Genomic DNA, 27350 nt, shown 5'->3' on the forward strand with positions numbered 1-27350 from the left:
AAGGCCAAGTATGAGTATCTAGGAAGAGACTGTTCTGAAAAGTCCAATGGTGCAACCAGATTATTTGCATCTCAGAGTAGTCAGTGTTCTTTAGAACAGTACACTTTGCAAGACTGAGAGTTAACAGAAAATTTGACAACAATGACATATACAAACAAAAGGTTTTTTAAACTATTATTTTAGAGATGAAATTGCTATCATTGATAATTAAATAACTTTGAGAAATTTAAGTGCACAGACTGGCTTCCTAACTGCCTGTCTATGAATCTCTGCCTCTCCACTTACCAACTGAATAACATTGGGCAAATCACTTAACTACTTAGGGCCTAAATTTCCTCCTTAAAAAAAAAGGAGATAATAGTACCTATATCATGGTTATAGAATAATCTGTGAAGATTAAATGAGCCAGTACATGGAATGCAATCAAAACAGTATCTGGCAAAGAGTCACCACTCAACAAGCGCAAATCAGTATTGTTAACCTGCGATCTCCCTGCACTGTACACAGAAATGTCTTCATACTTCAGTTTTCTAGTTAGATGCTGAGTAAGATGGCATCAAAGGTTTAGAATAAGCCAGGGAAGCATATGAAAAACCCTCCTCAAAAGAAGTGGAAGCGAAGAGTCCTGCAGTTTGCTAAAAATATTCTGTTTAAAAGTACGTTATATATGTGCCAGTCATTCCTAAATCCATGTCTCCAGATGTAACCCTGGAGCTGCAGACTCGTAAACCCAGCTGTCCACTGGACTCTTGACTTGATAATTTAGTGGGCATATTATTGGAATAAAAAGGGAAAACAATCAGTGTTCTCTTTAGTAAGTGAATGACTGACTGCCTCCAACAGCAGGAATTCTCCGCTCTGCTCCATAAGTCAAAAAAACCGTAATGTGAGTAACATTCAGCTTCACACTGGGAAAGTTTGGTCAACTGCACCTGGTCACTTTAGCATTGCTGCTCCTGCTGCTATGTCACTTCAGTCGTGCCCGACTCTGTGCGACCCCGTAGACGGCAGCCCACCAGGTTCCGCCGTCCTCAGGATTCTCCAGGCAAGAACACTGGAGTGGGTTGCATTTCCTTCTCCAATGCATGAAAGTGAAAAGTGAAAGTGAGGTCGCTCAGTTGTGTCCGACTCTTCTCGACCCCATGGACTGCAGCCCACCAGGCTGCTCCGTCCCTGGGATTTTCCAGGCAAGAGGACTGGGGTGGGGTGCCACTGCCTTCTCTGCACTTTAGCACTAATGTTTTGGAGCCATGATTCTGCTGCATGTACTGTTTACTGTATGTACTGCAGTAATTATGTGTTACGTAGGATTATGTATGGTTGTTTAGTCACCAAATCGTATCCCACTCTGCAACCCCAGGGACTACAGCATGCAAGTCAATAATTTCTTAAGGTAGGCAAGGAATAAAGCAGAGCAGAAGGAAATAAGTGAAATGAAATACTAGAAATCACTAGAGGATTCCTAGGTTCTGTTGCCTGAGGCAGACTGCACAGCGCCCACCTCAGCAGAGCCAACTCTGGGTTGCCTTGTCCTGGGCCATGACTCCAATCCCCAACGATGGTGCCAACAGGGTAACTAGACATCTCAAGCAGACAGTCCCAGCAAAATTCTAAGGCATGGCTTTCCACTCTCAAAAGTGTCTAGACTGGATGAGAAATTGTATGTCTACCTGTGTGCATTATCAGCAGAAGTCCTGTAGCATGCATTCACTCATTCAGCTACCTACTAAACATCTACTAAGTGCCAGGTCCCATGTGGGGCTCCAGTATGATTCAGGATTCTAGCAAAGGCATACCTTGGAGATTTTTCAGTTGAGTTCCAGACCACCACAATAAAGTGAGTATCACAATAAAGACAGTCACATGAATTTTTTGGTTTCCCAGTGTGTATAAAAGTTACATTTCACTATTCTGTAGTCTATTAAGTGTGCAATGGCATTACATATAAAAAGAGTACATACCTTAAGTAAAAAATAATTTATTGCCAAAAAAGGCTAACCAACACAGGGTCAATGCAAACCTTCAATTATTTAAAAAAATGTAGTATCTGTGAAGCACGACAAAGTGCCAAAAAAATGAATGACTCTAGAAAAACAACAGGTTATGAAAAGCAACTTCTGCTGTTGCTAAGTCGCTTCAGATGTGTCCGACTCTGTGCGACCCCATAGACAGCAGCCTACCAGGCTCCTCTGTCCATGGGATTTTCCAGGCAAGAGAACTGGAGTGGGATGGCATTGCCTTCTCCATGAAAAGCCAAAAGATGTATGCAAAAACAGGTCATATGTAGATCAAGACCTTTAGTAATGGACTCTGAATTACAAAGCACATCCAAGAAGTCATGAAAACAGCAAAAACAGTTCATTTACTTGACAACAGATAGCTGGATGAGTATTTTATGCAATATGTGTCAGGGTTTGGGCATCCATGTGTAAATATAGCTTCCTCTTAGAAAACGTACATAAGAATTCATAACCACGAATGTTAGGCTTTTGTGGTAGATAAATGTAGACTTCTGAATAAACGACTAAATGCTCCATCACCTTGCCACCATAAGCATGAACTAGGAACAGGGGATCTTCAAGGAAAGACTTTTATAGACAAGTAGCATAACACATCAGTTTTAAAAAGAACCCGCCTGCCAATGCAGGAGACGCGCATTCGATTCCTGAGTTGGGGAGATTCCCTGGAGTAGAAAAGGACAACCCGCTCCAGTATTCCTGGCTGGAAAATTCCATGACAGAGGAGCCTGGTGGAATACAGTCCATGAAGTCCCAAAGGGCTGGACATGACTGAGCATACACACAGTGTTAACACATACAGGAATAAAGGCATTTTACAACTATCTTTTCTTTCTGTGACTTAAGGCACTATTTCTCTTTTGACTTTCAAAACATAATATAATTCACACATTTTAGACTGATGTTCCTCTATTAACACTGGTAGGATTAGGAAACCTGAAACCTGTGATTTCTTCTGAATCAGAAACATTATTCAGATTAGTTAGACAAATCACCAGTAACTAATCAACCAAGCAGATCTCAAGGAAGCACATACACTCACCATTCTTCAAAGCAGGTAACAAAGCAAAGGCCTCTGATAAATTTAACGCTGGCAATTTTCAAAGCTCAGGCTTACAGTTAGAAGGAACCTAAAAAGTAGGGTGATCCTGGAGACTACAACATACCTTGACGGGAATCCTGGCAACTTAGATGAGAGAGGCTGTAACACTTCACAGTTCTATCTAGATTCAAAGTTTAAAACTCTTGGTTGGTAAGACCCTTAAAAAGGTGATCTCTAAGGATCCCTCACTTTACAGTTTGTGACACTGAGGACCAGAGAAGCCACACAGTAATGTGAGAAAAATTTGACCTTGAAAGTCAGGTGCTCTTGACTAACCTCTTGCCAGATCTCTCCCTTGTCTGTCATTCAAACATGAAGGTAACACTTACCTTTTAGGCATGTTATGAATATTAAATTGAAATGCTTACCTTTGAGGCATGTTATGAATATTAAATGAAAATGCTTACTTTTATGTTATGAAGATTAAATGAATTCATATTTATGAAAACATCTGGCATACAGTAGATACTCAATACATGTTAATTTCCTTCTTTTCAAAGGGTGACTAACTTCAGAGACACATAGCTGGCAATGGGCAAGAGAAAGGACTAGAACCAAGAATTAAGATCCCCTTCACCACTCAAAAAATTTTTACTTCTTAATTAGCCTTTATTCTTGAATCATGCCATGAAATATAGTTTTTAACACCTCAGTTATGAGAGGCAGGGGTTATTAAACGTGAGATACCACAACAGGAAAAAAAATGTATCTGTGCCTTCAAGTACATACATCTGCTAAAACCAAAGTCACATAAAGAGTCAAGAAGTTTAATCAAGGAAGTATTATATTGTCAACCTCTGTAAAAATACCATCTGCTCTGGATGTACCTAAAGACTGTCCTTCTGGAAACAATGCTGTAGAAAATAGAATTCTGTTGTTTTTAATGGCTATTTCTCAACTGATATTTCAACATTAGTGTTTGTAGCAAATATGTATCAACTGTCAATCACGTGCAAGGCCCTGTGAACTCTACAGACATAAATCAGGCTCTGGCTTTTTCTTCAAAAAATCTTAGAATCTTGTAAAGAAGAGAGGCAGACCTTGAAGAATGATTTTTTTTTTTAAATTGTATATTAAGCCAGGGACTTGAAAAATTCAAGGCCAGCTTGTGATTAGAAGTTATTTAATGCTTTATTTAATGCTATCTACTCAAGAATAAAAGGTTCACTGCACTGGCAGTGGGTACACACAGCATAATAAACACTATTCAAATTGTGTTAACTGAATTATAGTCTTGTTTCTGACACCAACCAGCTTTGTGAAATTGTCATGTTATTTGATATCTTTAGGTCTCATGTTCCTCAGCTGTCAAATGCGTGAGTCCAAGCTAATCTCCAGGTTCTAAGTCGCAGGTTCTAAGAGTCCAAATTTGATGATGTGATGATGATGATGATGATGATGATGATGACAGCAAGAAAATCTAAAGCTTTTATTTACTGCGCACATGTTATGTACCAGGCACTGTGCTAAAGGGCATCATTTGTGTTATCTTCATTTAATCTTCACGACAATCGTACAAAACTGGCATCATTACCCTTATTTTACGGACGACGGAAAGGAAGTGAAACAGTATTAAAAGGCTGTAGGAGCAACCTAACAGAAGCAGTCTGAATCTAACCCAGGAGTTAACCTCTAACCGCTACGCTCAAACTCCTAGTCTCCACATAAACTGTCTTATCCATCAAGAAATAAGGAAAAAAAGAAAACAGCTTGGGAAGGGACGCCTCCTGGGTAGAGGGCAGATCTGGGTTACTGTCACACTTGTCTGTTTCACGTGTTAGTAGATCTCTTGCCCTACCTGCTCCGCAGCGCTCGCGCGCTCCCACAGAGGCGCGCACCGCCGCGGGACCGACCGCGGCGACCGCCAGCGGCTGCGCCGGCCCGGGCTGAGGCTCACGGAAGGGCTGGGGGTGCGGGAGGCCCCGCAGGAGCGCGGGCAGAGTGGGTACCTGGGCTGCTGGCTGCTCCTGCCGCCTTGTTCTCCCACCACTCGTCTCCAAGGTCGTCTGCCATCTCCACGCGGGACTCAGCCGGGGCGGACCACAAGGGACGAGCAGGCGCTAGCCGGGATTCGCGCTGCCTCAGAGCCGGGTAGCGGGTCTCGCAGCACGCGGAGCCTCTCTTCAGACACGGTCGCCTCCGCCCCGTGGCGATGACGTCATAACATCGGCCCCGCCTCCCCGGCCGCCGAGTCCAGCTCGTCGCAGTTTCTACACCAGTGTGGAGGAGCAGGATCAGTTTGAAGACTTAAAATAAACCCCTACAAAAGCCAAAAGAAGAGAAGACACGTAAGCAAAAATAAAAGTGTGTCAACTTTTTAAATGATTATTTTAAAGCTTTTTGTTTAGGTTTTATTCCTGCCGAATAGATATTGTCGAATGTGGGAGACAGAATGCTAAGACAGTTTTTTTCCATTCAGTTTCAAAGGCTTTGGGTCGCGGGAGAAGACCGTAGCACGTGGATGTGTTTTCTTAAGTATGTTACAGTTTGGGCGTCAGTCTTTTGCACTGTTTGCTTTTTTAAAAAACGTACCCAAGTCATGACCATGAATTTTGGACCTTTGTGGTAGATGAGAGTACTGTTGTTCTTGTTTTTTAATACGGTATGAGGGAAGAAAATGTTTACTGGTCCAGAAGGGATTGCCCAGGGACAGACCCGAGAAGTCAGAGTTTCAGAGTCGACTTCCCCACGTGCCCTTCGCTTGCGCCGACCCCTCTCGGTTTTGTGAAACAAGGGAAGAAGAAAGGAGCCAATTGCTGCCCAAGTTTGGGTAACAGACCTACAATGCTGGTCTCACGTCCTGAAGTGACAGAGATGGCCGCTTGGCGCCTTGTGCTGGGGCCAGCTGGAAACTAAGTGTGGACGATACTTTTCAGGACAGACACTGAGGTGAAAGCCATACAGAAATGCATTAAATACACGCGGTGTGCCTGGCACGGTGTTTTGAATACTGGTTTAAAGATGAATAGGATATGATCCCGCCTTCCAGATTTCACCAACTTGAGAAATTACTGCAGGTAAGAGTAAAGGTCTAAACTAATGATGGGAATGCATTCTCAGAAAGTACCGAGACTCTCAATTTGATGAGGATGAATCAGAATGAGTTCAGTCACTCAGTCGTGTCCGACTCTGCAACCTCATGGACTACAGCAAGCCAGGGTTCCCTGTCCATCACCAACTCCCAGAGCTTACTCAAACTCATGTCCTTAGAGGTGGTGGATGCCATCCAACTATCTCATTCTCTGACATCCCCTTCTCCTGCCTTCAATCTTTGCCATGCAGCATCAATCAGGGTCTTTTCCAATGAGTCAGTTCTTCAAATCAGGTGGCCAAAGTATTGGGAGTTTCAGCTTCAGCATCAGTCTTTTCAGTGAATATTCAGGACTGATCTCCTTTAGGATGGGCTGGTTGGATCTCCTTACAGTCCAGGGGACTCTCAAGAGTCTTCTACAACACCACACTTCAAAAACATCAATTCTTTCGCTCTCAGCTTTCTTTATGGTTCAACTCTCACATCCATACATGACTACTGGAAAAATCATAGCCTTGACTAGACAGAACTTTGTTGGCAAAGTAATGTCTCTGCTTTTTAATATTCTGTCTAGGTTGGACATAGCTTTTCTTCCAAGGAGCTAGTGTCTTTTAATTTCATGGCTGCAGTCACCATCTGTAGTGCTTTTGGAACCCAAGAAAATAAAGTCTCTCCTTGTTTCCGTTGTTTCCCCATCTGTTTGTCATGAAGTGATGGGACCGGATGCCATGATCTTAGTTTTCTGAATGTTGAGTTCTAAGCCAACTTTTTCACTCTCCTTTTTCACTTTCATCAAGAGGCTCTTTAGTTCTTCACTTTCTGCCATAAGGGTGGTGTCATCTTCACATCTGGGTTATTGATATTTCTCCGGGCATCTTGATTCCAGCTTGTGCTTCATCCAGCCTGGTATTTCACATGATGTAGTCTGCATATAAGTTAAATAAGCAGGGTGACAGTATACAGCCTTGATGTACTCCTTTCCCTATTTGGAACCACTCTATTTTTCCATGTCCAGTTCTAACTGTTTTTCTTGACCTGCATACAAATTTCTCAGGAGGCAGGTCAGGTGGTCTAGTATTACCATCTCTTGAAGAATTTTCCACAGTTTGCTGTGTGATCTACACAGTCAAAGGCTTTGGCATAGTCAATAAAGCAGAAGTAGATGTTTTTCTGGAACTCTCGCTTTTTCGATGATCCAACGGATATTGGCAATTTGATCTCTGGTTCCTCTACCTTATCTAAAACCAGCTTGAGTATCTGGAAGTTCATGGTTCATGTACTGTTGAAGCCTGACTTGAAGAATTTTGAGCATTATTTTGTGGTAGTTTGAACATTCTTTGGCATTGCCTTTCTTTGGGATTGGAATGAAAACTGACCTTTTCCAGTCCTGTGGCCACTGCTGAGTTTTCCAAATTTGCTGATATATTGAGTGCAGCACTTTCACAGCATCATCTTTTAGGACTTGAAATAGCTCAACCGGAATTCCATCATTTCCACTAGCTTAATTGCAGTGATGCTTCCTAAGGCCCACTTGTCTGCAGATTCCAAGATGTCTGGCTTTAAGTGAGTGATCACACCATCATGGTTATCTGGGTCATGAAGACCTTTTTTGTATAGTTCTTCTGTATATTCTTGCCACCTCTTCTTAGTATCTTCTGCTTCTGTTAGAGCCATACCATTTCTGTCCTTTATTGCACCCATCTTTGCATGAAATGTTCCATTGGTATCTCTAATTTTCTTGAAGAGATCTCTGGTCTTTCCCAATCTATTATTTTCCTTTATTTCTTTGCACTGATAACTAAGGAAGGCTGTCTTATCTCTCCCTGCTATTCTTTGGAACTCTGCATTCAAATGGTTATATCTTTCCTTTCCTTCTTTGCCTTTCATGTCTCCCCCCACCCCCACCCCTGCTGCCTCGGCTATTTGTAAGGCCTCCTCGGACAACCATTTTGCCTTTTTGCATTTTTTTTTCATTTATTTTTATTAGTTGGAGGCTAATTACTTTACAGTATTGTAGTGGGTTTTGTCATACATTGACATGAATCAGCCGTGGATTTACATGTGTTCCCTATCCCGGTCCCCCCTCCCACCTCCCTCCCCATCCCATCCCTCTGCAACCCCTTTAACAAGGGGTGCTGGGAAAACTGGTCAACCACTTGTAAAAGAATGAAACTAGAACACTTTCTAACACCATACACAAAAATAAACTCAAAATGGATTGAAGATCTAAATGTAAGACCAGAAACTATAAAACTCCTAGAGGAAAACATAGGCAAAACCCTCTCCAACATAAATCACAGCAGGATCCTTTATGACCCACCTCCCAGAATATTGGAAATAAAAGCAAAAATAAACCAATGGGACCTAATGAAACTTAAAAGCTTTTGCACAACAAAGAAAACTATAAGCAAGGTGAAAAGACAGCCCTCAGATTGGGAGAAAATAATAGCAAACGAAGCAACAATGGACTAATCTCAAAAATATACAAGCAACTCCTGCAGGTCAATTCCAGAAAAATAAATGACCCAATCAAAAAATGAGCCAAAGAACTAAACAGACATTTCTCCAAAGAAGACATACAGATGGCTAACAAACACGTGAAAAGATGCTCAACATCACTCATCATCAGAGAAATGCAAATCAAAACCACAATGAGGTACCATTACACGCCAGTTAGGATGGCTGCTATCCAAAAGTCTACAAGCAATAAATGCTGGAGAGGATGTGCAGAAAAGGGAACCCTCTAACACTGTTGGTGGGAATGCAAACTAGTACAGCCGCTATGGAAAACAGTGTGGAGATTTCTTAAAAACTGGAAATAGAACTGCCATATGATCCAGCAACACCACTTCTGGGCATACACACCAAGGAAACCAGATCTGAAAGAGACACGTGCACCCCAGTGTTCATCGCAGCACTGTTTATAATAGCCAGGACATGGAAGCAACCTAGATGCCCATCAGCATTTTTTTTTCTTGGGGATGATCTTGATCACTGCCTCATGTACAATGTCACAAACCTCCATCCATAGTTCGTCAGGCACTCTGTCTATCAGATGTAATCCCTTGAATCTATTTGTCACTTCCACTGTGTAAGGGATTTGGTTTAGGAAAAGTTACTCTATCTTTTATCGACCACCTACTACCTATGCAAGAAATAGAAAACAGCATTTGGTGCATTTGTTTAGATTTTACACCTAACCTACGCCATACTGGGAAATACTGCTCTAACTCACTTATCAGTGGAGTCAAAAGGCTGCCAGTTTTGAGTAGGGCAAAAGAAGAGAAAACGCAGCAGTTGGTCCCAGCTGTGAATAAGCTGCTCTTCTCCTTAGTTCATAATGGTATAGCAGATTCCATGGTGCTGGGTGATAGGTAATGATGCCATGTAGAGACTGGCAGGACCTGAAAGGAGAACCACAGCACAACTCCTAGGGTTTTAGAGTATGGTCATGCCTTCAGTTTTTCCAGTAGTCATGTTTGGATGTGAGAGTTGGACTATAAAGAAAGCTGAGTGCCGAAGAATTGATGCTTTTGAACTGTAGTGGTGAAGATTCCTGAGAGTGCCTTGGACTGCAAGGAGATCAAACCAGTCAATCCTAAAGGAAATCAGTCCTGAATATTCATTGGAAAGACTGATGCTGAAGCTGAAACTCCAATACTTTAGTCACCTGATTTGAAGAACTAACTGATTGGAAAAGACCCTGATGCTGGGAAAGATTGAAGGTGGGAGGAGAAGGGGATGACAGAGGATGAGATGGTTGGATGGCATCACCGACTCGATGGTCATGAGTTTGAGTAAGCTCTGGGAGTTGGTGATGGACAGGGAAGCCTGGCGTGCTGCAGTCCATGCGGTCACAAAGAGTTGGACAGGACTGAGCCACTGAACTGATCTGAAGTGATGCCTTCGTCAGCCAACTATTCAGAAGGCAGCTACTGACATGATACAGAGTTCTAGCCGAAACTAAGCATTTGACTGTGGGGCATCAAATGAATAGATTACCATTCATTACTGGTAATGAACCTATTACCAGAATAGATTACCTGCCCTTCTGGACCTAGGTTTTGTAAGTGAAAAACAGAAATGCTATACATGGGGTCATATCTAAGCAGGTCCAGAGGTTGTAATTTACATGAACAGGTGGCGAAGATCTCTGTGTCTTGTATTCCTTACTCATGCCTATAGCTTCGTGAGGTGTTCCCTGTGATCAGCTGATGATAATCATGGAAATATTCACAAGTGATTCAGGCCTGATATGTTATTAGAGCTGAAAATGGACTGCTACTGCACTGCAGCCCCACAAGGGAAGGATCCTGAAAAACAGTAGTGAGGCGAATCCTTCCAGTAGGCAGAACCTCAAGGTGTACATTTAGTTATCTCCTTTGAATGGGGAGAGAGCATGAGCTCAGGATAAATTGAGCCCTGAGCAATAGTGAATTGTGTGGTTGAGTGGGCCAGGGGCCTAGAAGATATAATGTTTGAAGTTCAATAGCAAGGAGATCTGGAAAGACATGTGCAGGGAACCAGGTAGTGGGCAAAAGTGTGTGCATCTTTGTGTCCCACGCCCAGGCCCACTGGTGAGTATCCACTGCGGATGAGACACTAAATATACAGGAAGACATGCTGCTGGTTATGTTTAACGAAGAAGGCCACCAGTGCTTCCCATCCCACATACTCTTCTTACAATGTGACCTTGATGTGCTTTCCACTGAGTAGCAGGGTCTGGTTCCCTCTCTGTGAATCTGGACAAGCATTTGGGCTTCTCAGGTGGATCAGTGGTAAAGAATCCACCTGCCAGTGCACAGTACATGGGTTCGATCCCTGGGTTGGGAATATCCCCTGGAGAAGCGAATGGGAACCCACTGCAGTATTCTTGCTTGGAGAATTCCATGGACAGAGAAGCCTGGTGGGCTACAGTCCATGGGGTCACAAAAGGGTTGGATATGACTCAGTGACTAAACAACAGCAAAACAACTGATAGAATATGGTGGGAAACCTATTCTGTGACTTTTGAAGCTGAATCTTGAAAAATCCCACGCATTTCCACCTGGTTCCCTTAAAATATGTGCTCAGAATCCAGGTGTAATACGGTGAGAAAGCCACACAGAGAAACCACATGAAAAAAACGTATGTAAATATTGTGGCCCACTGCTCAGCTGAGGTCCCTGTGGACCGCCAGGTAGACCTGTAAATGAAGATGCTTTCAGATGATTACAGGCCCCAGTTGTTGATTTCCCTCCAGCTGTAGCCCCAGACATCATGGAGCAGAAACAAACCATCCCCACTCTTGTCCTCAGAAGTGAATTATAGACCCACTTTTCTCATGTAAGAAAAAAAACCTGCTTGTGGAACTGTTGTTTCTCCACAAGAGGGAGACCTTGTTCCTTGGGAAACCTGTAAGTTGCAGAAACCATGCTTGCTTCCAATCTCTTATGGCCTGCAGGGAACCCTACTTAGAGTTGCAATGAATTTTCCATCTTTTCCCCCACAGGGCCTGGTGAAGTCAAGTGGCTAAAGTAAAACTTACAGCTAAAAAGAGTGCGTGTCTTGAATATGTATGAGCCCTAAAGGTCCCCTCATTTAGAAGAAACATAGGATCTTTAACTTCACCTTTGGAACCTTTCGAAAACTGCCATGGAGACTGCATGTTTAGGCTTGAAGAAGAAACTCAATTCTAGTTTGCCCTTTGGAGTCATTGGGTGAAAGTGGACTGTCTGCCTCTGGCTGCTGGTCTTAAGCTCCCTAGAAGGTCGCATCCACTGGAGTGGAGCAAATGCAGTAGGTGCCAGCCCCATGGTGGTCTGCAGAACTTCCCTGGGAGAGGCTGGGGCTTCTGCTTGTGGTTTCTGGACCACCACTGTACTAGCGCCAAGACTCCTTACCCTTTTGGTGAACACTGTGGTGAACTTTGGTAATGGAGGCTGCTGGAGGTCATATTAACAGATGTTTTCCCTCTAGGGTTTTTTTTTTTTTAGATTATTATTATCCATTGTAAAATATACATCACATAAAATTTACCATGTTAACTACTTTTGAGTGTACAGTTCAGTGGCATTTGATATATACACATTGTAGTGCAGCCATCACCACCATCCGTGTCCAGAAGTCCTTTCATCTTGCGAAACAAACTCTACACCCACTAAGCAATAATTCCTCATCCCTTTCTCCCCCCAGCACAAAATCACCCTTCTGCTCTCTGTCTCTGGATTTGACTTCTCTATGTGTCTCATAAGTGGAATCATGCTGTTTTTGTCCTTTTGTTATTCACTCATTTCTGTTAGCATAATGCCCCCCAGGATCATCCATGAGGTAACATATATCAGAATTTCCTTCTTTTGTGAAGTCTAAATAATATTCCATTATATGTATATACCACATTTTGTTTGTCCACTGATCCCTCAGAGAACATTGAGGTTGCTTTTACCTTTTAGATACTGTGAATAATGTTGCTCTGAATTGGAGCAAGCCAAATAACCCTTTGTGTCCCTGCTTGCAGATCTTCGGGGTATCACTCAGAACTGGAAATGTTGGGTCACACAGTAATTCTATTTTTCATTTTCGAGGGTCCTCCATATTGTTTTCCACAGCTGCTGCCCAACTTTACTTTCCCATCAGCAGTGCACAGGACTTCCAGTTTCTCCATATTCTCACCAACACTTGTTATTTTTGGTATTGTTTTGTGTTGTTTCATAGGAGCCATCCTCATAGGTGTGAGATAGTCCCTTTAGTTTTTAAAGCCAGCTGCCCTCATATCTCTTAAGGGAGGAGGATGTCACCGTGACGTCTGTCAACATATAGTCTTTGGGTAGCTGGCTGTCTCTGTTGTCTCCGGTAAGGACAATAACTAAGAAGGTCATCACTCTCTCTGGGGGCAAGCTAATATCCTAAGCCCTCACTGGCAGGGTTTGCTTCTTAGGTGGCTGAGAACTTTTCTGTCTTGCCTTTAGGCAATATGGTGTAACAGCTCAGAGCGTGGACTGTGGAGCCAAATGCATGGTAATGCATGGTATTAAAATTTTGGTATTGCCTTTTACTAGATCTCAGACAAGTTACCTTGCCTCAGTTTCTTCCCCTGTAATATGGAGCTAATAACAGAGTCATTATAAGGAGTAACTAAGTTAATACATAAAGACACTTAAAGCATTTTGATCCCTGGTTGTCACTCAGTAAATAGTGGCAGTCGTTACCCCTCCGTAATGCACCATAATACCGGCCACAAATTCATCCAGCCTCCCAAGTGTCAAAGATAGTTACCACCTACTGTTTTATAAGTGCAAAAGCTGAAGTTTAGAGACCTTAAAATAATTGACTCAAGGTAGCACAGCTGGGGGAGGAGCTGAGCTTGGTTCTCTGAGCCTGGCCCCAGGACCCTCCCCTAACACGTTCTGTGTTGGTGACCCTGATTTTGGCAGAACAAATGACAGAGAGCTTGTCCTTGGTGAGGAAAGGCAGCTCTCACCAGCAGGCGGTTGGAGCCTGGTAAGCATTCCATCAACTTTCCCCTTTGTGTGTGTCACCCACGAATGAAGAGCAGATGGTAACTCACTTGTCAGATGAGGACTGACTTGGCCATGCTCATTATAGAATTAGTTTGTAGGTCTTGGTGGTTTTTAACAAAGCATGTGAATTGTAGGTCTCCACAAGAATCATCAACTTTAATTTAGAAGTGCCTTTGAATCTAATAATCCATTTTTACTTGCATTAAGATAGCAAAGAGAAAAAACCTCTGAAAAGATTCTGGATGGCTTGAAGGAAAAATCAATTAGATGGTTCTGTGTTTCAGTAACATACATGAGAAACTTCTGAGTAATTTGTTAAAATGGGATAATGTGCCCCACTTTTAAAATTCAAATTCTAGTGCACTTATCTCTAGGAATTAGCAAAAAATAATTTTCTAATAATAAAAGTCATTAACAGGTATTTGACATCGTAAAGATTAGCTTACTTGAGAATAAAATTGATCCTGATACAAGTATTGGTTTTGAAGATGAAAGCATCAGAAATCCTGTGTAACTCTTTGCCAGAACAAAGATAACTGTAAGGCTATTCCATAGATATTTTTCTTGTTCGTAATATGGAATGAGCAAGATGTTTACATTTTAGAGTCAAAAGGACCATTAAAAAGAAAAACTTTTCTGAAATATAGTAAAACATGATTAATTTGCACTTTTTGTTGGCCCTGTGTATTTGGAATTCATCGTAATTCTGTGTGGGTTGGGATGACATTTCCCTTTGCTGTATCTATGATGACAGGATTGGTCAAATACATTCCTGCAATGAGTAAGGGAGATTTTAAAGCAGTTTTATCATTTTTGTCTGCAAATGGTGCCATTGATTTTGAGTAAGTCTTTTCTCTCCCTCTTATTACCATAGGCCACTAGGTCTCTCTCCAGGCACATGGCTCCACCCTTTATCTTCTCAGCAAATACATGTTTGGAGCATAGACAGATCCCACCAGTCTGTGTATAAACTGAGCATCTCTTCTTTCCCTGCCTGGAGCAGGCTCCCCTGCAAGACTGCCCGTTTCTATCAAGGGCACCATCTCCAAGTGTATCAGTGAGAGGAAACCATCTTGGAGTCAAACTTCCATCTCCCTCATAAAGCCATTCTGGGATTGTTCCCAGGTTCAGTTCAGTCTATCAACTGCCTCTTCAGTTTCCAGTTCTTCTTCATTCCATTTCCTAGCCCTTGAGATAGCTCCATGGTTATGCAGTCCTTACACCCTGAAACTGACCTGACATTTACTCTCACTCTTGAGACTTGGTTAGGCTCCCTCAACCACCAAACCATCATCCCATTCCTGGATTAAAGCTGTTCTGATCTATTCAGTGGTTTTGATACCTGTATCAAAGCTTCTCCATAGAATTATCAAAGTAACTTTTCTAAAATGCTTATGTTCATACCACTCTTTTTCTGCTTAAGGACCTACAATGTCTTATTGCATATTAGATAAAATATAAATGTATCTTCCCTATATGTAAAGCCCTGTATCGTGTGATTCTACTTTGGTTATTAAATATTTCCTTTATTAGTTTTTTGAGTAATTCTGCTGGTCTAGTCAGGCCATTTCCTTTATCTCTGCTCTCTCCCCCACCCCCCTGCCCTTTTTGACTCTCTCTCTCTCTCTCTCTCTCTCTCTCACACACACACACACACACACACACATACACAATACCAGTTTCCTCTTCTATTAGAGGAAGAGAGGCTATTCTTCTTGGGATGCCCTATGCTCCATTCATCCAAATTCTATCAAATTAAAGATGATTTATTTAAAAGTCACCTTCTCAAAAAACAAACAAACAAACTACCTGAGATTAGATTTCATCTCACATTAGGCTTCTAAATAATCTTGGAACATATAATCTTCTGTATAGTCTTGGAGTGGGATTCAGTCACACCTCACATCAAGTTTAGCACTACCTCCCCCAGCAGCCCTGACAGGTTCTTTATTCCTCCAAGCTGGTGCTGGACCAGCACTCTGTCATGAGCTGTGGATGAAACAATCAGGTGCCTTCTCTCAAGAAGCTTACACTCTCTCAGTAGGGGATACAGACAGTTCAGTGGCCAAGCAGGAAAAGTGAAGTGACAGAAGATGGTATAGGCAAGGTCAGAAGGAGAGGTGATGCTTGTGTGTGTCCCGAGGGCTGAAGAGGATTTACCCCTCACCAGGGGTAAATCAGAGAAGCAGACAGGCCAGAGAAGCATTCCCAGGAACAGAGCAGCATGGAATGGCCTGCCTTTTTCTGAACTTCGCTGGCACGTATGCATCCAGTCAGCTGTATACCACCTGTGTTTGCAGATCACCTGGAAATCAACTTGTGTAACAAACCTTGATACCCTCTAAACAGATGATACTTTTTGAAAGAATGGTCATGTTTTCTGCTCCTTATGTACCCCTCACATTGCCTGGTGATATCAGGTGCAAAGTAGGGGCTACTCTGTGTTGTAACATAAGGGATAGAGTAGACACAGAGTAATAATGGATTTGCCCTGCTTGTCCAGCATTCTGAATTCCAGCCATTTATTCCTTCCTGCCTCTGTCTCCTGTTATCTGTCCTTCCATTGCCTTTTGTGACCAGCACTGTTTGCACAGGAGATAACTGACGCGTGTTATGGAAGCGCCTTTAGCCATGGGAGGAGACAGAGCTGGGTGGGCCACGTGGGAATGGAAACTACTGTCTTGAGCTTTCAGATTGAAGGGTTTAAACAAGTAAGTTAACCAGCCACAGAGTGGTGTTCCATGGTCACTTATTGAATGACCCCTTTATAATAAGTTATGTGATAAGTTATGATCATTCGGACCTTGATAAGTCATTGCGAAAGAATTCTTTCCTTATTAGTGATGCTTATTAAATTCTTGAAACAGATCTGCTTCCCGTCTGAAGCTCCACCCACCACTATCGCCCTTCAAAATTTTTGGCTCTGGTGTGGCAAACTGTAGCAGAATTTAGTACTTACAGATTAGTTTCGTGTGGGAGAGGGGTGGGGAGAAAAGAAATTTGTGGCAGTTTTTCCTTTTAGGATGGATGTGACAGATGCAGCAGCTAATTGTCCCCCACTCTCAGTTATACTTTCTTCTGTATTAATAGAACCTGTGAGTTTTAGTTGGACATGTGGTTGCCCTAAATAAATACTCCATTTCCCACACTCCCTTGCAGCTGGTTGTGGCAATGTGACTCAATTCAGAGCATGGGACGTGGGTGGGTGATTTCAGCAACCCCTCAGTTGAGTTCTTTAGGAAGGAAGCATGCTCTCCCCTTCCTGACTTGTCCTCCTTCCCTCGGACTGGAGCAGGGATGTAGTGGTTTGCTCTCCTGGCCCCTGGAGACAAGGGCCACGCCCTCGGGGAGGAAGATCAACGCTACAGAAGGAGCCTGGGGCCCTGACTGGGGCGACCACGGCCACCCCAGCCTGCTTACACTTGCAGCTGCTCTCTCAGAAAGAATTGTCCCCATTAAACCAGGATCGAGGCTTCCCTAGTGACACAGACAGTAAATGATCTGCCTGCAATGCAGGAGACCCAGGTTCAATTCCTGGGCCGCAAAGATCCCCTGGAGGAGGGAATGGCAACCCTCTCCAGTATTCTTACCTGGAGAAGTCCGTGGACAGAGGAACCTGGCAGGCTATCATCCATGGGGTCACAAAAAGTCGGACACAACTGAGCGACTAACACTTTCACTTTCAAGCTAGGATTATGTTAGGTCTCTGTTTCAGCAGCTAATTAACACATTAGGGGATAAACAGTTACGAAGTTCAGACAGTGTCAGCTGAGTGATATGAACAAGAGGAGAAACATACTTTTAAAGGTATTTAATAAGACTCTTTTTTTCAAATCAGTACAAAATTTTAAATACAAAAATGATTTGTTATTGACATGTCTCAAATCTATCATGGAAACTCAAAAAAAGTTACCAGTCTGTTCACCATTCATGGTTATCTGTAAAATATTTTGAGAACAGTCACCCACTGCAGACATTCTTCTCCCCTGTGGGATGTTACCCTGCATTCAAACTCTGTATTGAAATAACAATATTGTCAGTTTGGTCCATTTCACATGGAAAAGTTCTAGTTAATTTTGAATTACTAGGAATTGTAGCACTGTCCCTAAACTTTAGCACATGTGCTTGTTTCAGCTGCTTGTACACTCAGAGTGTTAACATGATGTGTAACACTCCGAAGGGAAACATAGACACGGATAATTACTTAAAACTTTTTTAAATTAAATGGAGTAATTCATTTAGCTCTGAGATTAGCACCATTGTATAATAGAATACACAGTATCTGGCATAGGTTTTGCTCCTCTCCTATCTAAAAGTTAGAAACATATGCCTGATAATACACAAACACACACACACACACACAGACGCAATTGAGTAACAACCAATAAATAAGTTGGAAGGTATTTGAAAAGTGAAATTTGGTTTTGACTAAAGAGGTACTTCCTCTCTTTGTGGAAATAAAAAGCCCATACATGTACAGATAAATACAGTTTTATAAATGAGCTGAGCTGACTTGCTTCCGAGCAATTTCCATGCCGCTATTCAGCAGATGGAACCCAGTGGACCCAAGTGGCCCTCACAGCCATTGGCCCACAACCAGCATCCTCAAGACCAACCCAAAAGATGTTTGGCCACATAGGTGCTATCTGCTTTGAAAATGAAGGTTGAGTGGGATATGTTTTTGATGGGAAAAGTTTGTCATATGTTTAGCCATGAGTAAGAAACCACGTGATAATGAACTCATTTCTCATTCTAACGAATTGAGAACAAATGGTGCTTGTATACCATATAAGGAAAAGAGGGAAAAGACAGATACCAGGTTGAGGAGAACATTCTTGATAGTTAAAATGATTCCAATTTCACGTAGACACAATTCCATGTGTGTTTATATACCGTATTTATTTGTGTATTTTCCCATCTGTGCCTATCACCTTGTTTCCTCACTCTTAATTTTGAGGAGAAGATACAAGACTTCACCACCATAGCCCCACATTATTCCCCCCAGTGACTTATAGTGTCAGCAGCATACTCATAGCCAACTTGAAATGCTTTGTCTGTGTTTTGAGATCAGATTTTAATGTGCAAAGCAATTCGTATGTAACCAAGTGAAAACCTGGAAAAATATTTATTTTTCTCTAAAATTGAATTGATTCTTGTAAATGTGGGGTGACATAAAAAGCATGTGCTGCATTGCCCTTTAACATTGCACATGGCTCTTTCACAAGTTGCTTCCTGCATTTTTAGTACTTACAGCAGGAAGTAACATCCATTTGTTAATTTAAGACTTCAGAAATATTTTTTCAGAAAAATTTATTTTCCTATATAATCCTGAAGCGCCCCTTTCTTTCCCCAAGTAAAGGATAGCTTAGATTTAGGGAATTCACTCTGGAACCTCAGATGACACACGGATTTGTATGTATACTATGCAGGGAAATTTCATTGAAATTCAATAGCTACTAAAAAGTACTGATATCCCCTTCATGGATGAAACCTCATTGTAGTTATTTGTGTGTGTAGCCAGAGGAAGGGGCTTATTATACGCATGTAAACACAGTTAAGAACTGCTGTTGACAGTGAAAATCCCACAAGACTGGAAAGTTCGGCGGGGAGAGGGTTATTTTTTTTTTTCTTATGACTTCTAGGTGTTTGTATTAGTTGATTCATAGTGTAAATTACGTGGAGACAAGAAGAAAAAAAAAATCACAGGAAAGGAAAATACAAGCAAATACATTTGTTCCTTGAGGAACAAATGAGTTACTTTCCGCTCATGTCTCCCAGCTGGTTTGCTAGCTTCTTGTGGGGCACTCACTGTCTTAAGCCCCGCAAAAATGTGTCATCCAGTGCTTGGCACAGAGAAGGCACGAGTAAATACACTACAGTTGTTCTTCCAGGGACACTGGACATACAATTCTGAGTAGAGCTCTTGTGAAAGACACAGCCTCCAACAGGGGTGAAATATCCTGTGGACTAAAGCCCTAGCCTGGTTCTTCGTCCCCGTCTCACTGGGGAAGAGCACTGCAGGACACCCCCACATCCCAGGGCAAAATATCTGCACAAATACAGAGGAAATTATGCAAGTAAATACGGTATGTAATTGTTATCACTGACATTCCTTTAAGCCATATTTATAAATATTTTAAAGTAAACAATATGAGTGAGTGACTTTCATTACCTATGATGCTCTTTCATACTGAAATACTTCGATCTGAATTAAGCAGGTTATCATGGAAGCACATAACATAAGCAGCTAATACAATTCCAGTGGGTACAACACGAGTGTCAGTACTTGATACATAAAATCTATCCCATCATTTTCAATCACAGGCTGCCGTGCAGAGCACTAAGCATGCATCTTAGTTTTTATTTGTACATGTCGGTTCAAATTTTCACTTAAATATAACTTTCCAACTATATAAATGTTTCGAAGCAATTATGTTTCTCATTTGGACTTTTGGGGGTGCATCATTTCTTTTCTTCTATTAAATCTCTCTCTTTCCTTTCTTTCTTTTTACATGGGATACAATAAATATCCTGAAAAAGAGGAGTGGACGTACTGCCCCGCGTACAGCCCGGCGGCCTGTTCGGAGGGCATCTGCAGGAAGACCCGGTCTCCGGGCCGGAGCAGCAGCACCGCGCTGCCGGACGCCTGGTCCAGGAAGCCCTTCTTGTACTCATCGTACGTGTACATTACGGGCTCGTTGTTCCTGAAGAGAGCAACCCACACGTTGCCCCCCTTGCAGTGAACGTGGTATGCAAAGTAGTAGACCCCAGGGACCTCGCAGGTGAAGATGCCCGTCTGCGGGTTGTAGTTCTGTCTGCCGTTATAGAGCAGTTTGTCAAACTTCACCGGGGCCCCCACGGGCGGGAAAGGCGCTGTCAGCTCGGCGGTGAACGCGGGCATCTCGTAGGCCGGCCCTCCTCCGTTCTTGGCTTTCTTAGCCCCGTAGGCGTGCGGGGGTTTCGCTCCGTCGATGCCCAGCCCCATATCTGGCAGGTACTCTCCATGAGGTGGTGGTGTCGGGGGCATCACAGCTGGGGGCCCTGGGGGCCCCGGAGGGCCTGGGGGTCCCGGAAGGCCAGGCTGGCCTTGGGGACCCAGGGCACCAGGCTTCCCCGGGGGGCCATGAAGTCCTGCTACTCCAGGCTTCCCTACTCCAGGGAACCCCGGGGGCCCTGGGAGACCGGGTTCTCCTTTGGGGCCAGGAATTCCAGGTGGTCCAATGGGGCCACTCGGGCCTGCAATCCCTGGGATGCCTGGGGGGCCCTGTAAACCCTGATCCCCTGGGATTCCTGGCTCTCCCTTTGGTCCAAGCAGCCCTGGGGCGCCCGGTAGCCCTGGCAAGCCTTTGAGCCCAGCCTCCCCCTTGGGCCCTATGGGACCTGGCAAGCCCCTCATGCCAGGGGGCCCCACTTCGCCCAGGAAACCTGGCTTTCCGGGGAAGCCTTGAAGCCCTGGCTCACCCTTCGGTCCTGGGGGCCCCTGTGGCCCCACAACCCCACCTTCTCCTTTGGGTCCAGGAAAACCGATAGCACCTGGAGGCCCCATAGGACCTGGGATTCCAGGCAGGCCTGGCTCTCCTGGGGCACCCCCCAACCCAGGAGCGCCTACTGGTCCTTTCTCCCCCCTTGGTCCCAGAGGCCCAGGAAGACCCCCGACGCCCCTGTCACCTTTGGGTCCAGGGAAGCCTGGCTTCCCGACCCCTGGGAGGCCTGGGGGTCCTGGCAGCCCTGGCAGCCCTTGCTCCCCTTTACCACCTGGAAATCCTGGCTGCCCAGGGATGCCGTCCTGGCCCGGTTTGCCAATTCCAGGTATCCCAGGAGGTCCTTGAACCCCTGGGACCCCGATAGGGCCTTGTGGCCCAGGTTCACCTGGAGGGCCTGGCTTTCCCAGGGGGCCCTGGGGCCCAGGGAAGCCTGTCACCCCTGGTTTACCCACTCCTGGAAGTCCTACGGGGCCAGGAGGGCCGTGCATCCCTGGAGGACCCTTGAGGCCTGGCAGACCCGGCATCCCGAAGCCCTTCTCCCCTTTGGGACCCTGAAGGCCTGGGGGGCCTGGCGGCCCTTTGGGTCCTCTCTCACCTTTGGCACCCGGTTGCCCTGGTAACCCTGGCCCCCCTGGCTTCCCGATGCCAGGAAGCCCGTGAGGCCCTGGAGGCCCTTGCGGTCCGGGGATCCCCATGGGTCCGATCTCCCCTTTGGGTCCGATCTCACCTTTGGCCCCAGGCATTCCCATGGCTCCTGGCTTTCCTGGCATTCCGGGCATACCTGGCTTTCCAATTCCTGGATACCCCTGCGGCCCCGGTTTTCCTTTGACTCCAGGTATCCCCTGACCCGGTAAACCGGGGGGCCCAGGTGGTCCTCTTGGGCCAGGCTCTCCACGGGGACCTTGCTCCCCTCGCAGACTGGCTAGTGGTATTTCTACTGGGAGAAGGAGAGAGAGAGAGCAGGGCACAGGGAGGGGGGGAGAGAGAGATTAACACTGATCATCCTTCACTGCATTTCAACCATTATTTAGTTCTGACACTTTGGCCCGTTAATTATCAAGAGAAAAGATGAGGAGTAATGTGTTCGTATTCCAGGCCAGTATGGCCTGTATTTAATGGACAGTTAAGCTGTCAGTTTCTTTGTCACGTTTGAGATACTGTTTTGAGAAATGATATCTGCAGCTGCTTTTATCAGTGTTCAGTTCAGTTCAGTCGCTCAGTCATGTCCGACTCTTTGCGACCCCATGAATCACAGCACACCAGGCCTCCCTGTCAATTACCAACTCCTGGAGTTTACTCAAACTCATGTCCATCGAGTCGGTGATGCCATCCAGCCATCTCTTCCTCTGTCATCCCCTCCTCCTCCTGCCCCCAATCCCTCCCAGCATCAGTTTAGGTTAAGTAAAAAAGCTAACAAGTAATGAAGAAATATTTTTCCCAGTACAAACTTGGAAATATTATGGTGTGTTCACTATAAAGAGTTCAAAGAAGGATAAACAGAAATCAAAGTTGTGTATAAGCTCCACTACTCAGAGATAATTGCTTGACATTTATGTGTATTTCTATCTCATGTGTTCTATATATACATATAAATGTATATATGTGTACATATGTGTGTGTGTGTGTGTGTGTGTACTTTAAACAATGTTGGAGTCATTTTTATTTTTTTCTCTTTTATCCCTACTTGTATTTTTCTATGTCCTTGAGTTTTAAATGTAATAATATATGGTAAAATAATGTTTTCTCTTGTGCTGAAGTATAGCATGATGTAGGATGATGGTCATTATGATGTGGACACAAGGAAGAATAGAAGCATTTTATTTTGTATGTGGTTTAATGACATCTTAAACATCTGTCTTCTGGAGTCAAATTGATTTATTTAATTTCTTTAATATGCTATAGGATTTCCTAAGCCTCAGATATTTCTTTAATAAGCTATTTCTCGCTTGCAAATTTGGTTTCGAAACGGGAGAAATGAATTAGATATTTTAGGATGATAAGCAGTGTAGATAAGGAACCGACCTGGGATCAGGAGCAAGAAGCTTTCTGGCCTTAAAATGAGATCTTGACTGGGTTACTTAAGCCATCAGCATCTTTGCTTGCTTATCTGTATGGCAAGTGTAATACACTTACACTACAAGATTGGACAATAGATGTGAAAGGCATTATGCTTTCTTGAATTGTTATTAGAATACAAAGCACATGCTGTTATACTGACTAAACTATGCCTTGCAGAGAAACAAAACTCTGGATCTCCCGTGCTGCTGGGAGTAAGGAATAACATCAAGAAAGGAAATTCATGGCCCCAAAGTCTTATTTTTAACCATTAGTTGCATCTTAATCCTGCTGTTGTATTTTTCACTGACCTACTGTCAGGGAACAAAATAGAACCACAGAACTCATATTTTTTTTCTAAATTCCTCAGTTGCAATCTGGTACCCATCTGAATAAGTACAGGAAGTTTCAAAATCCAAGCAGGCCATTCAAGAAAGGAAGGAAAACAAATGACTGAGTAATCCCCCAAGTGGAATATCAGCTCCCAAAGAGAAGAAAATATAGCTCCTAAAAGAAGGAAATACTTCTGTTGTGCTAATAGATCTTACTATGTATGTGATTAAGGTGTGCCATTTCCAAGCACGGGTTGGGTAGCTCCTGTATTGAGGAGCGTCTTGGGCAGGGTCATGTCACATTCATCGGGGGTCCCCAGTGTCCAGCCCGCGCCTGGAGCACAGTCTGTCCTTACTTAGGGTTTGTCGAGTGACCAGCTGTAGCAACTCACCGTTCATAGGCGGCTTTAGCATTTATTGAGCACTTACCTTATGTCATCAGCGCTCTCAGTAATCCTACTTTACAAGTGAAGAAAAGTGGTTTCAGAGAGGTTGAATGACTAGGTTTCTCTCATTTCTGGCCTCTGGGCACCCAGGCCTACTGGCTCTAAACCCACAGTTCCCCGGAAGTAGGGCTCCTGCTTTTGCGGGGACCACTGGGAACGGCATTCATTCCTCAAAGGGAATTGCTCCTCAGATTGCACTTCCTTTCCTGCAAGTGCGAGGTTTCCTGGCTTTCTTATAAACCAACTGAGTGTTTAAGAAAATGTCTCTTGGGAATTCCCTTGGGGGCCAGTGGTTAAAACTCAGCACTTTCACTGCCGAGGGCCCAGGGTTCAATCCCTAGTCAGGGGACTAAGATCCCATAAGCTGTGCAGTGAGCCAAAAAAGAAAAAGAAAATGTCCCTCACAGTGATAGGTATTTAGCAGGTGTTGAATAACTAATGAATATGCCTAGAAAGTAATGGAGAGATTTTCAGGTATCATCCCTAGACGCTGTCTGTGCGCTTCAGGCTCCTTCTGTTGATTATTGATTAACATGTGTAGCACCTTCCTTTGAGCTGTCTTAAAAGCACATTTATCTGGCATCTAGTTACATATTTTCTTTTTTAACACCACAGGTTCTTACCACATTTCTCTCCTAGTTCTGAAGACTGACATATATATATATATATATATATATATATATATATATATAATTTTTTTCAGTGCTTTATCCCTCAGCATTTAGCTGAGAGCCTGACACTGGAAGAGATGCTCATTAGTTGCGGTGTGTTTGGATAAAGAAATAAAGAATAAGGGAATGAACTATTTGTTATTAAATCCAGCTTGTGCCATTTGATGCTGTTGAATTAAAGCACAACATAAAATGGTAACTATGTCTTTCTTTAAGAGTTGAACTTTTTCAAGGATAGCGTTTAAAACACAGTAGGCATTTGATGAAAGTCAGACATACAGGCTGAAATAAAAACACCCCAAATTGACTCTCACCAGCCCCACCTCACTGCGTGGGGCTTGGGGAGGCTGCTATTCCGCAGCAGTGCCGAGGCGTGTTACCTTTGCCTTTCTTGGGCGCCGCCTCCTTGCCCATTCTCGGTGCCGGCTGAGCTTCCTTCCTATACTGGGGAAGGTGTGGATACTCTTTCCCATACTGCATGTGGGGCAGCTCCTTGCCCACGCTCAGGCCATCTTTGCCCAAAGGCACATGAGGTACTTGCTGGCCCAGGGGCTGGTATTGCGGAATTTGCGGTGGGATCTGAGCGGGAATTTGAGGTGGCAGCGGCTTGATTCCATAGTAGGCACCAGCTTGGATGAGCCGGACGGAGCCCACGGAAAGGGTGAGCAGGACTCCCAGCAGCTGCAGAGGGGAATGTGGCCCAGCCATCACCTGTGGGGGGAGACACGCACCCAGATGGTGAAAACCGGCCAGCCAGGTGACCAGAGCTTACTTGAGAAAGAGGAGGAAGCGTACGTAGTCTTCATCAGCAGAGCCTCATGAGTGGAAGACAAATGAAAGGGAAAATGTCACCTTTCAATAGAAAACAGACAAAACCCAGGGAAGAGTAGGATCTACCAAATGAAGGCAATTGGTGAGACTGTAGTCTATGGGCGGGGACTTCCCTGGTGGCTCAGTGGTACAGAATCCGCCTCCCAATGCAGGACACGTGGGTTCGATCCCTGGGTCCGGGAAGATGCCCTGGAGAAGGGAATGACAACACATTCCAGTATTCTTGCCTGGAAAATTCCATGGACAGAGGAGCCTGGAGGGCTACAGTCCATGGGGTTGCAAAAGAGTCGGATACAACTTAGTGACCAAACAAAAACGGGCTATGGGGAGCCTGCTAGCTGTCTCTGAACATGACCTCAGCCTTCTTCCACAGTATTGGCACCTCTGACTCTAAGCTGGAGCGAAGCAAGCCTAGACCGAAGATGTTTCATTTAGATGTGGCCACGTGACAAAGTTCTGGCCTGTTGGGTGTAGGTGTAATGGGCACAGCTTCCAAAAAGGCTGTGAAGGGGGAGTGGACATGTCTAGGGCTATAGAGTGAAAACTGTGCATTGAGGATGGCAGAGCAAAAAGCTTGAAGAAATCTCGGCCTTGGTTGAACTTGGTGGGGTTATAAGCATGTGTAAAGGTTAAAGAGCAAACAAGGACAATAAAAACCAAAGACATCTGAACTGGAAAGAAGGTACTTCATGTGACAGCCCCGAATGTCATTAAACAAAAAAAAAAATCGCCGTTATAATTACATGCACACAAGGATACCATTTCTTTCTTCTAGTTATGTCCTGTGAAGTCATTTGTTTAGAATTCAGTTAATTGGACCTGGAGATCACTGAGGTTTCTCTTTGTACTATTATGAAAGAAAGGAGTTTTCAAAGCAAATTTGTTGCATAAATGAAAGATGTTTAAACAACTCACAAGGATAAACTGTTTTTAAGCCTTTTAACAGCACCCTTTGAAAGTTAGTAATTAATAGAATAAATATAAGTGGGGCTTATCTGTTTATTAAAAACAGCTTGAGAAGACATCTGTTTGGAGGCGCCCAGGGCTGAAGATGCAACAGCCCAGGGAACTGCAGTTCTCCCGAATTCCCACTAGAGGGCAAGTGTGGTGCACATCGAGGTCAGCTCAATTACTCCCAGATCTAAAACCACACACAAAGCTTTGTTCTCGCATCTTGTTAAAGGGCTTACCAAAGTAGAGTGCTGTGGTAATGCTGCGGAGAGAGACAGACAGACAGACAGACACGGAGAGCGGGGGGAGGGGGGGGGCGGAGGAAAAGTGGCAAGTTTCTCACAATGTTTAATGTAAATGTCTTCTGGAAAACTTTGAGTAAACTTGTGTCTACAAATTTTAATTTCCATTCTCCTGAGAGTTTGTTTTCTTTGTTTCTGCCTTACTTAATCCTGGATCTTAGTTTTCCACTTCTCAGAAAACGTGCGTTGACAATGCAACATCTTATTCAAGTGTACTTGCTGAGAGTGTGAACAGGCCATAGAACTGATTATTAAAAAGCACCTAAGAAAATATTTAATTAGAACCTTTACCATTAAATTCATTGCATTACAATTTTTTAAAAATATACTAATCATTTCTCCCCCTTCAGGGGGGAAAAATGAAGAAATATCTGTCAGCAAAAAGGTTTATAAAACTTTCTCCATTTCATAAATCGGAATAGTCTTTAAGAACTGTTTGTTTCAAGTGTATTATAAATGGGAGAAGACAGCTGTTATTTTATGTCCTTATAAGAATGATTAATTGTTATAAATCATTTGGAAACAGTCACAAAATTAATATTGCTTTATACCCGGTAATAGTCAAATTTATTTTAGATCAAAAAAGAACATCTGTTCTAAGTACTCAACAATGGCTTATTGAGTACTT

General features: G+C 43.7%; 2 protein-coding genes and 1 long non-coding RNA gene across 5 annotated transcripts in view; 1 reads left to right on the top strand and 2 right to left on the bottom strand.

Moving 5' to 3' along the window:
• The window catches only part of CMSS1 (cms1 ribosomal small subunit homolog), a 373974-nt gene extending 368678 nt beyond the window's left edge, over positions 1-5296 (bottom strand). For both annotated transcript variants that reach the window (XM_020916728.2, XM_070455010.1), the window contains exon 1: positions 5070-5296. In XM_020916728.2, coding sequence (XP_020772387.1) covers positions 5070-5133 — 64 coding nt within the window. In that variant the 5' untranslated portion in view covers positions 5134-5296. The remainder of the gene's footprint in view (positions 1-5069) is intronic.
• LOC139031048 (uncharacterized) lies at positions 5271-26823 on the top strand. Its single transcript, XR_011483466.1, has 2 exons — positions 5271-6137; positions 20191-26823. It is a non-coding gene; the product is annotated as an uncharacterized lncRNA (long non-coding RNA).
• Positions 17447-27350, bottom strand: part of COL8A1 (collagen type VIII alpha 1 chain) — a 157782-nt gene continuing 147878 nt past the window's right edge. The window contains exons 3-4 of one of the 2 annotated variants that reach the window (XM_020916739.2): positions 25019-25349; positions 17447-22068 (exon numbers count right to left, since the gene is read on the bottom strand). In XM_020916739.2, the coding sequence (XP_020772398.2) occupies positions 20159-22068; positions 25019-25346 (2238 nt within the window). In that variant the 5' untranslated portion in view covers positions 25347-25349 and the 3' untranslated portion in view covers positions 17447-20158. Of the gene's footprint in view, positions 22072-25018; positions 25350-27350 lie in introns of both variants that reach the window. The other variant, XM_020916738.2, reaches the window with a different exon arrangement.

This window comes from Odocoileus virginianus, chromosome 25, assembly GCF_023699985.2.
Source record: "Odocoileus virginianus isolate 20LAN1187 ecotype Illinois chromosome 25, Ovbor_1.2, whole genome shotgun sequence".
In the NCBI taxonomy this organism is placed as follows: Eukaryota; Metazoa; Chordata; class Mammalia; order Artiodactyla; family Cervidae; genus Odocoileus; species Odocoileus virginianus.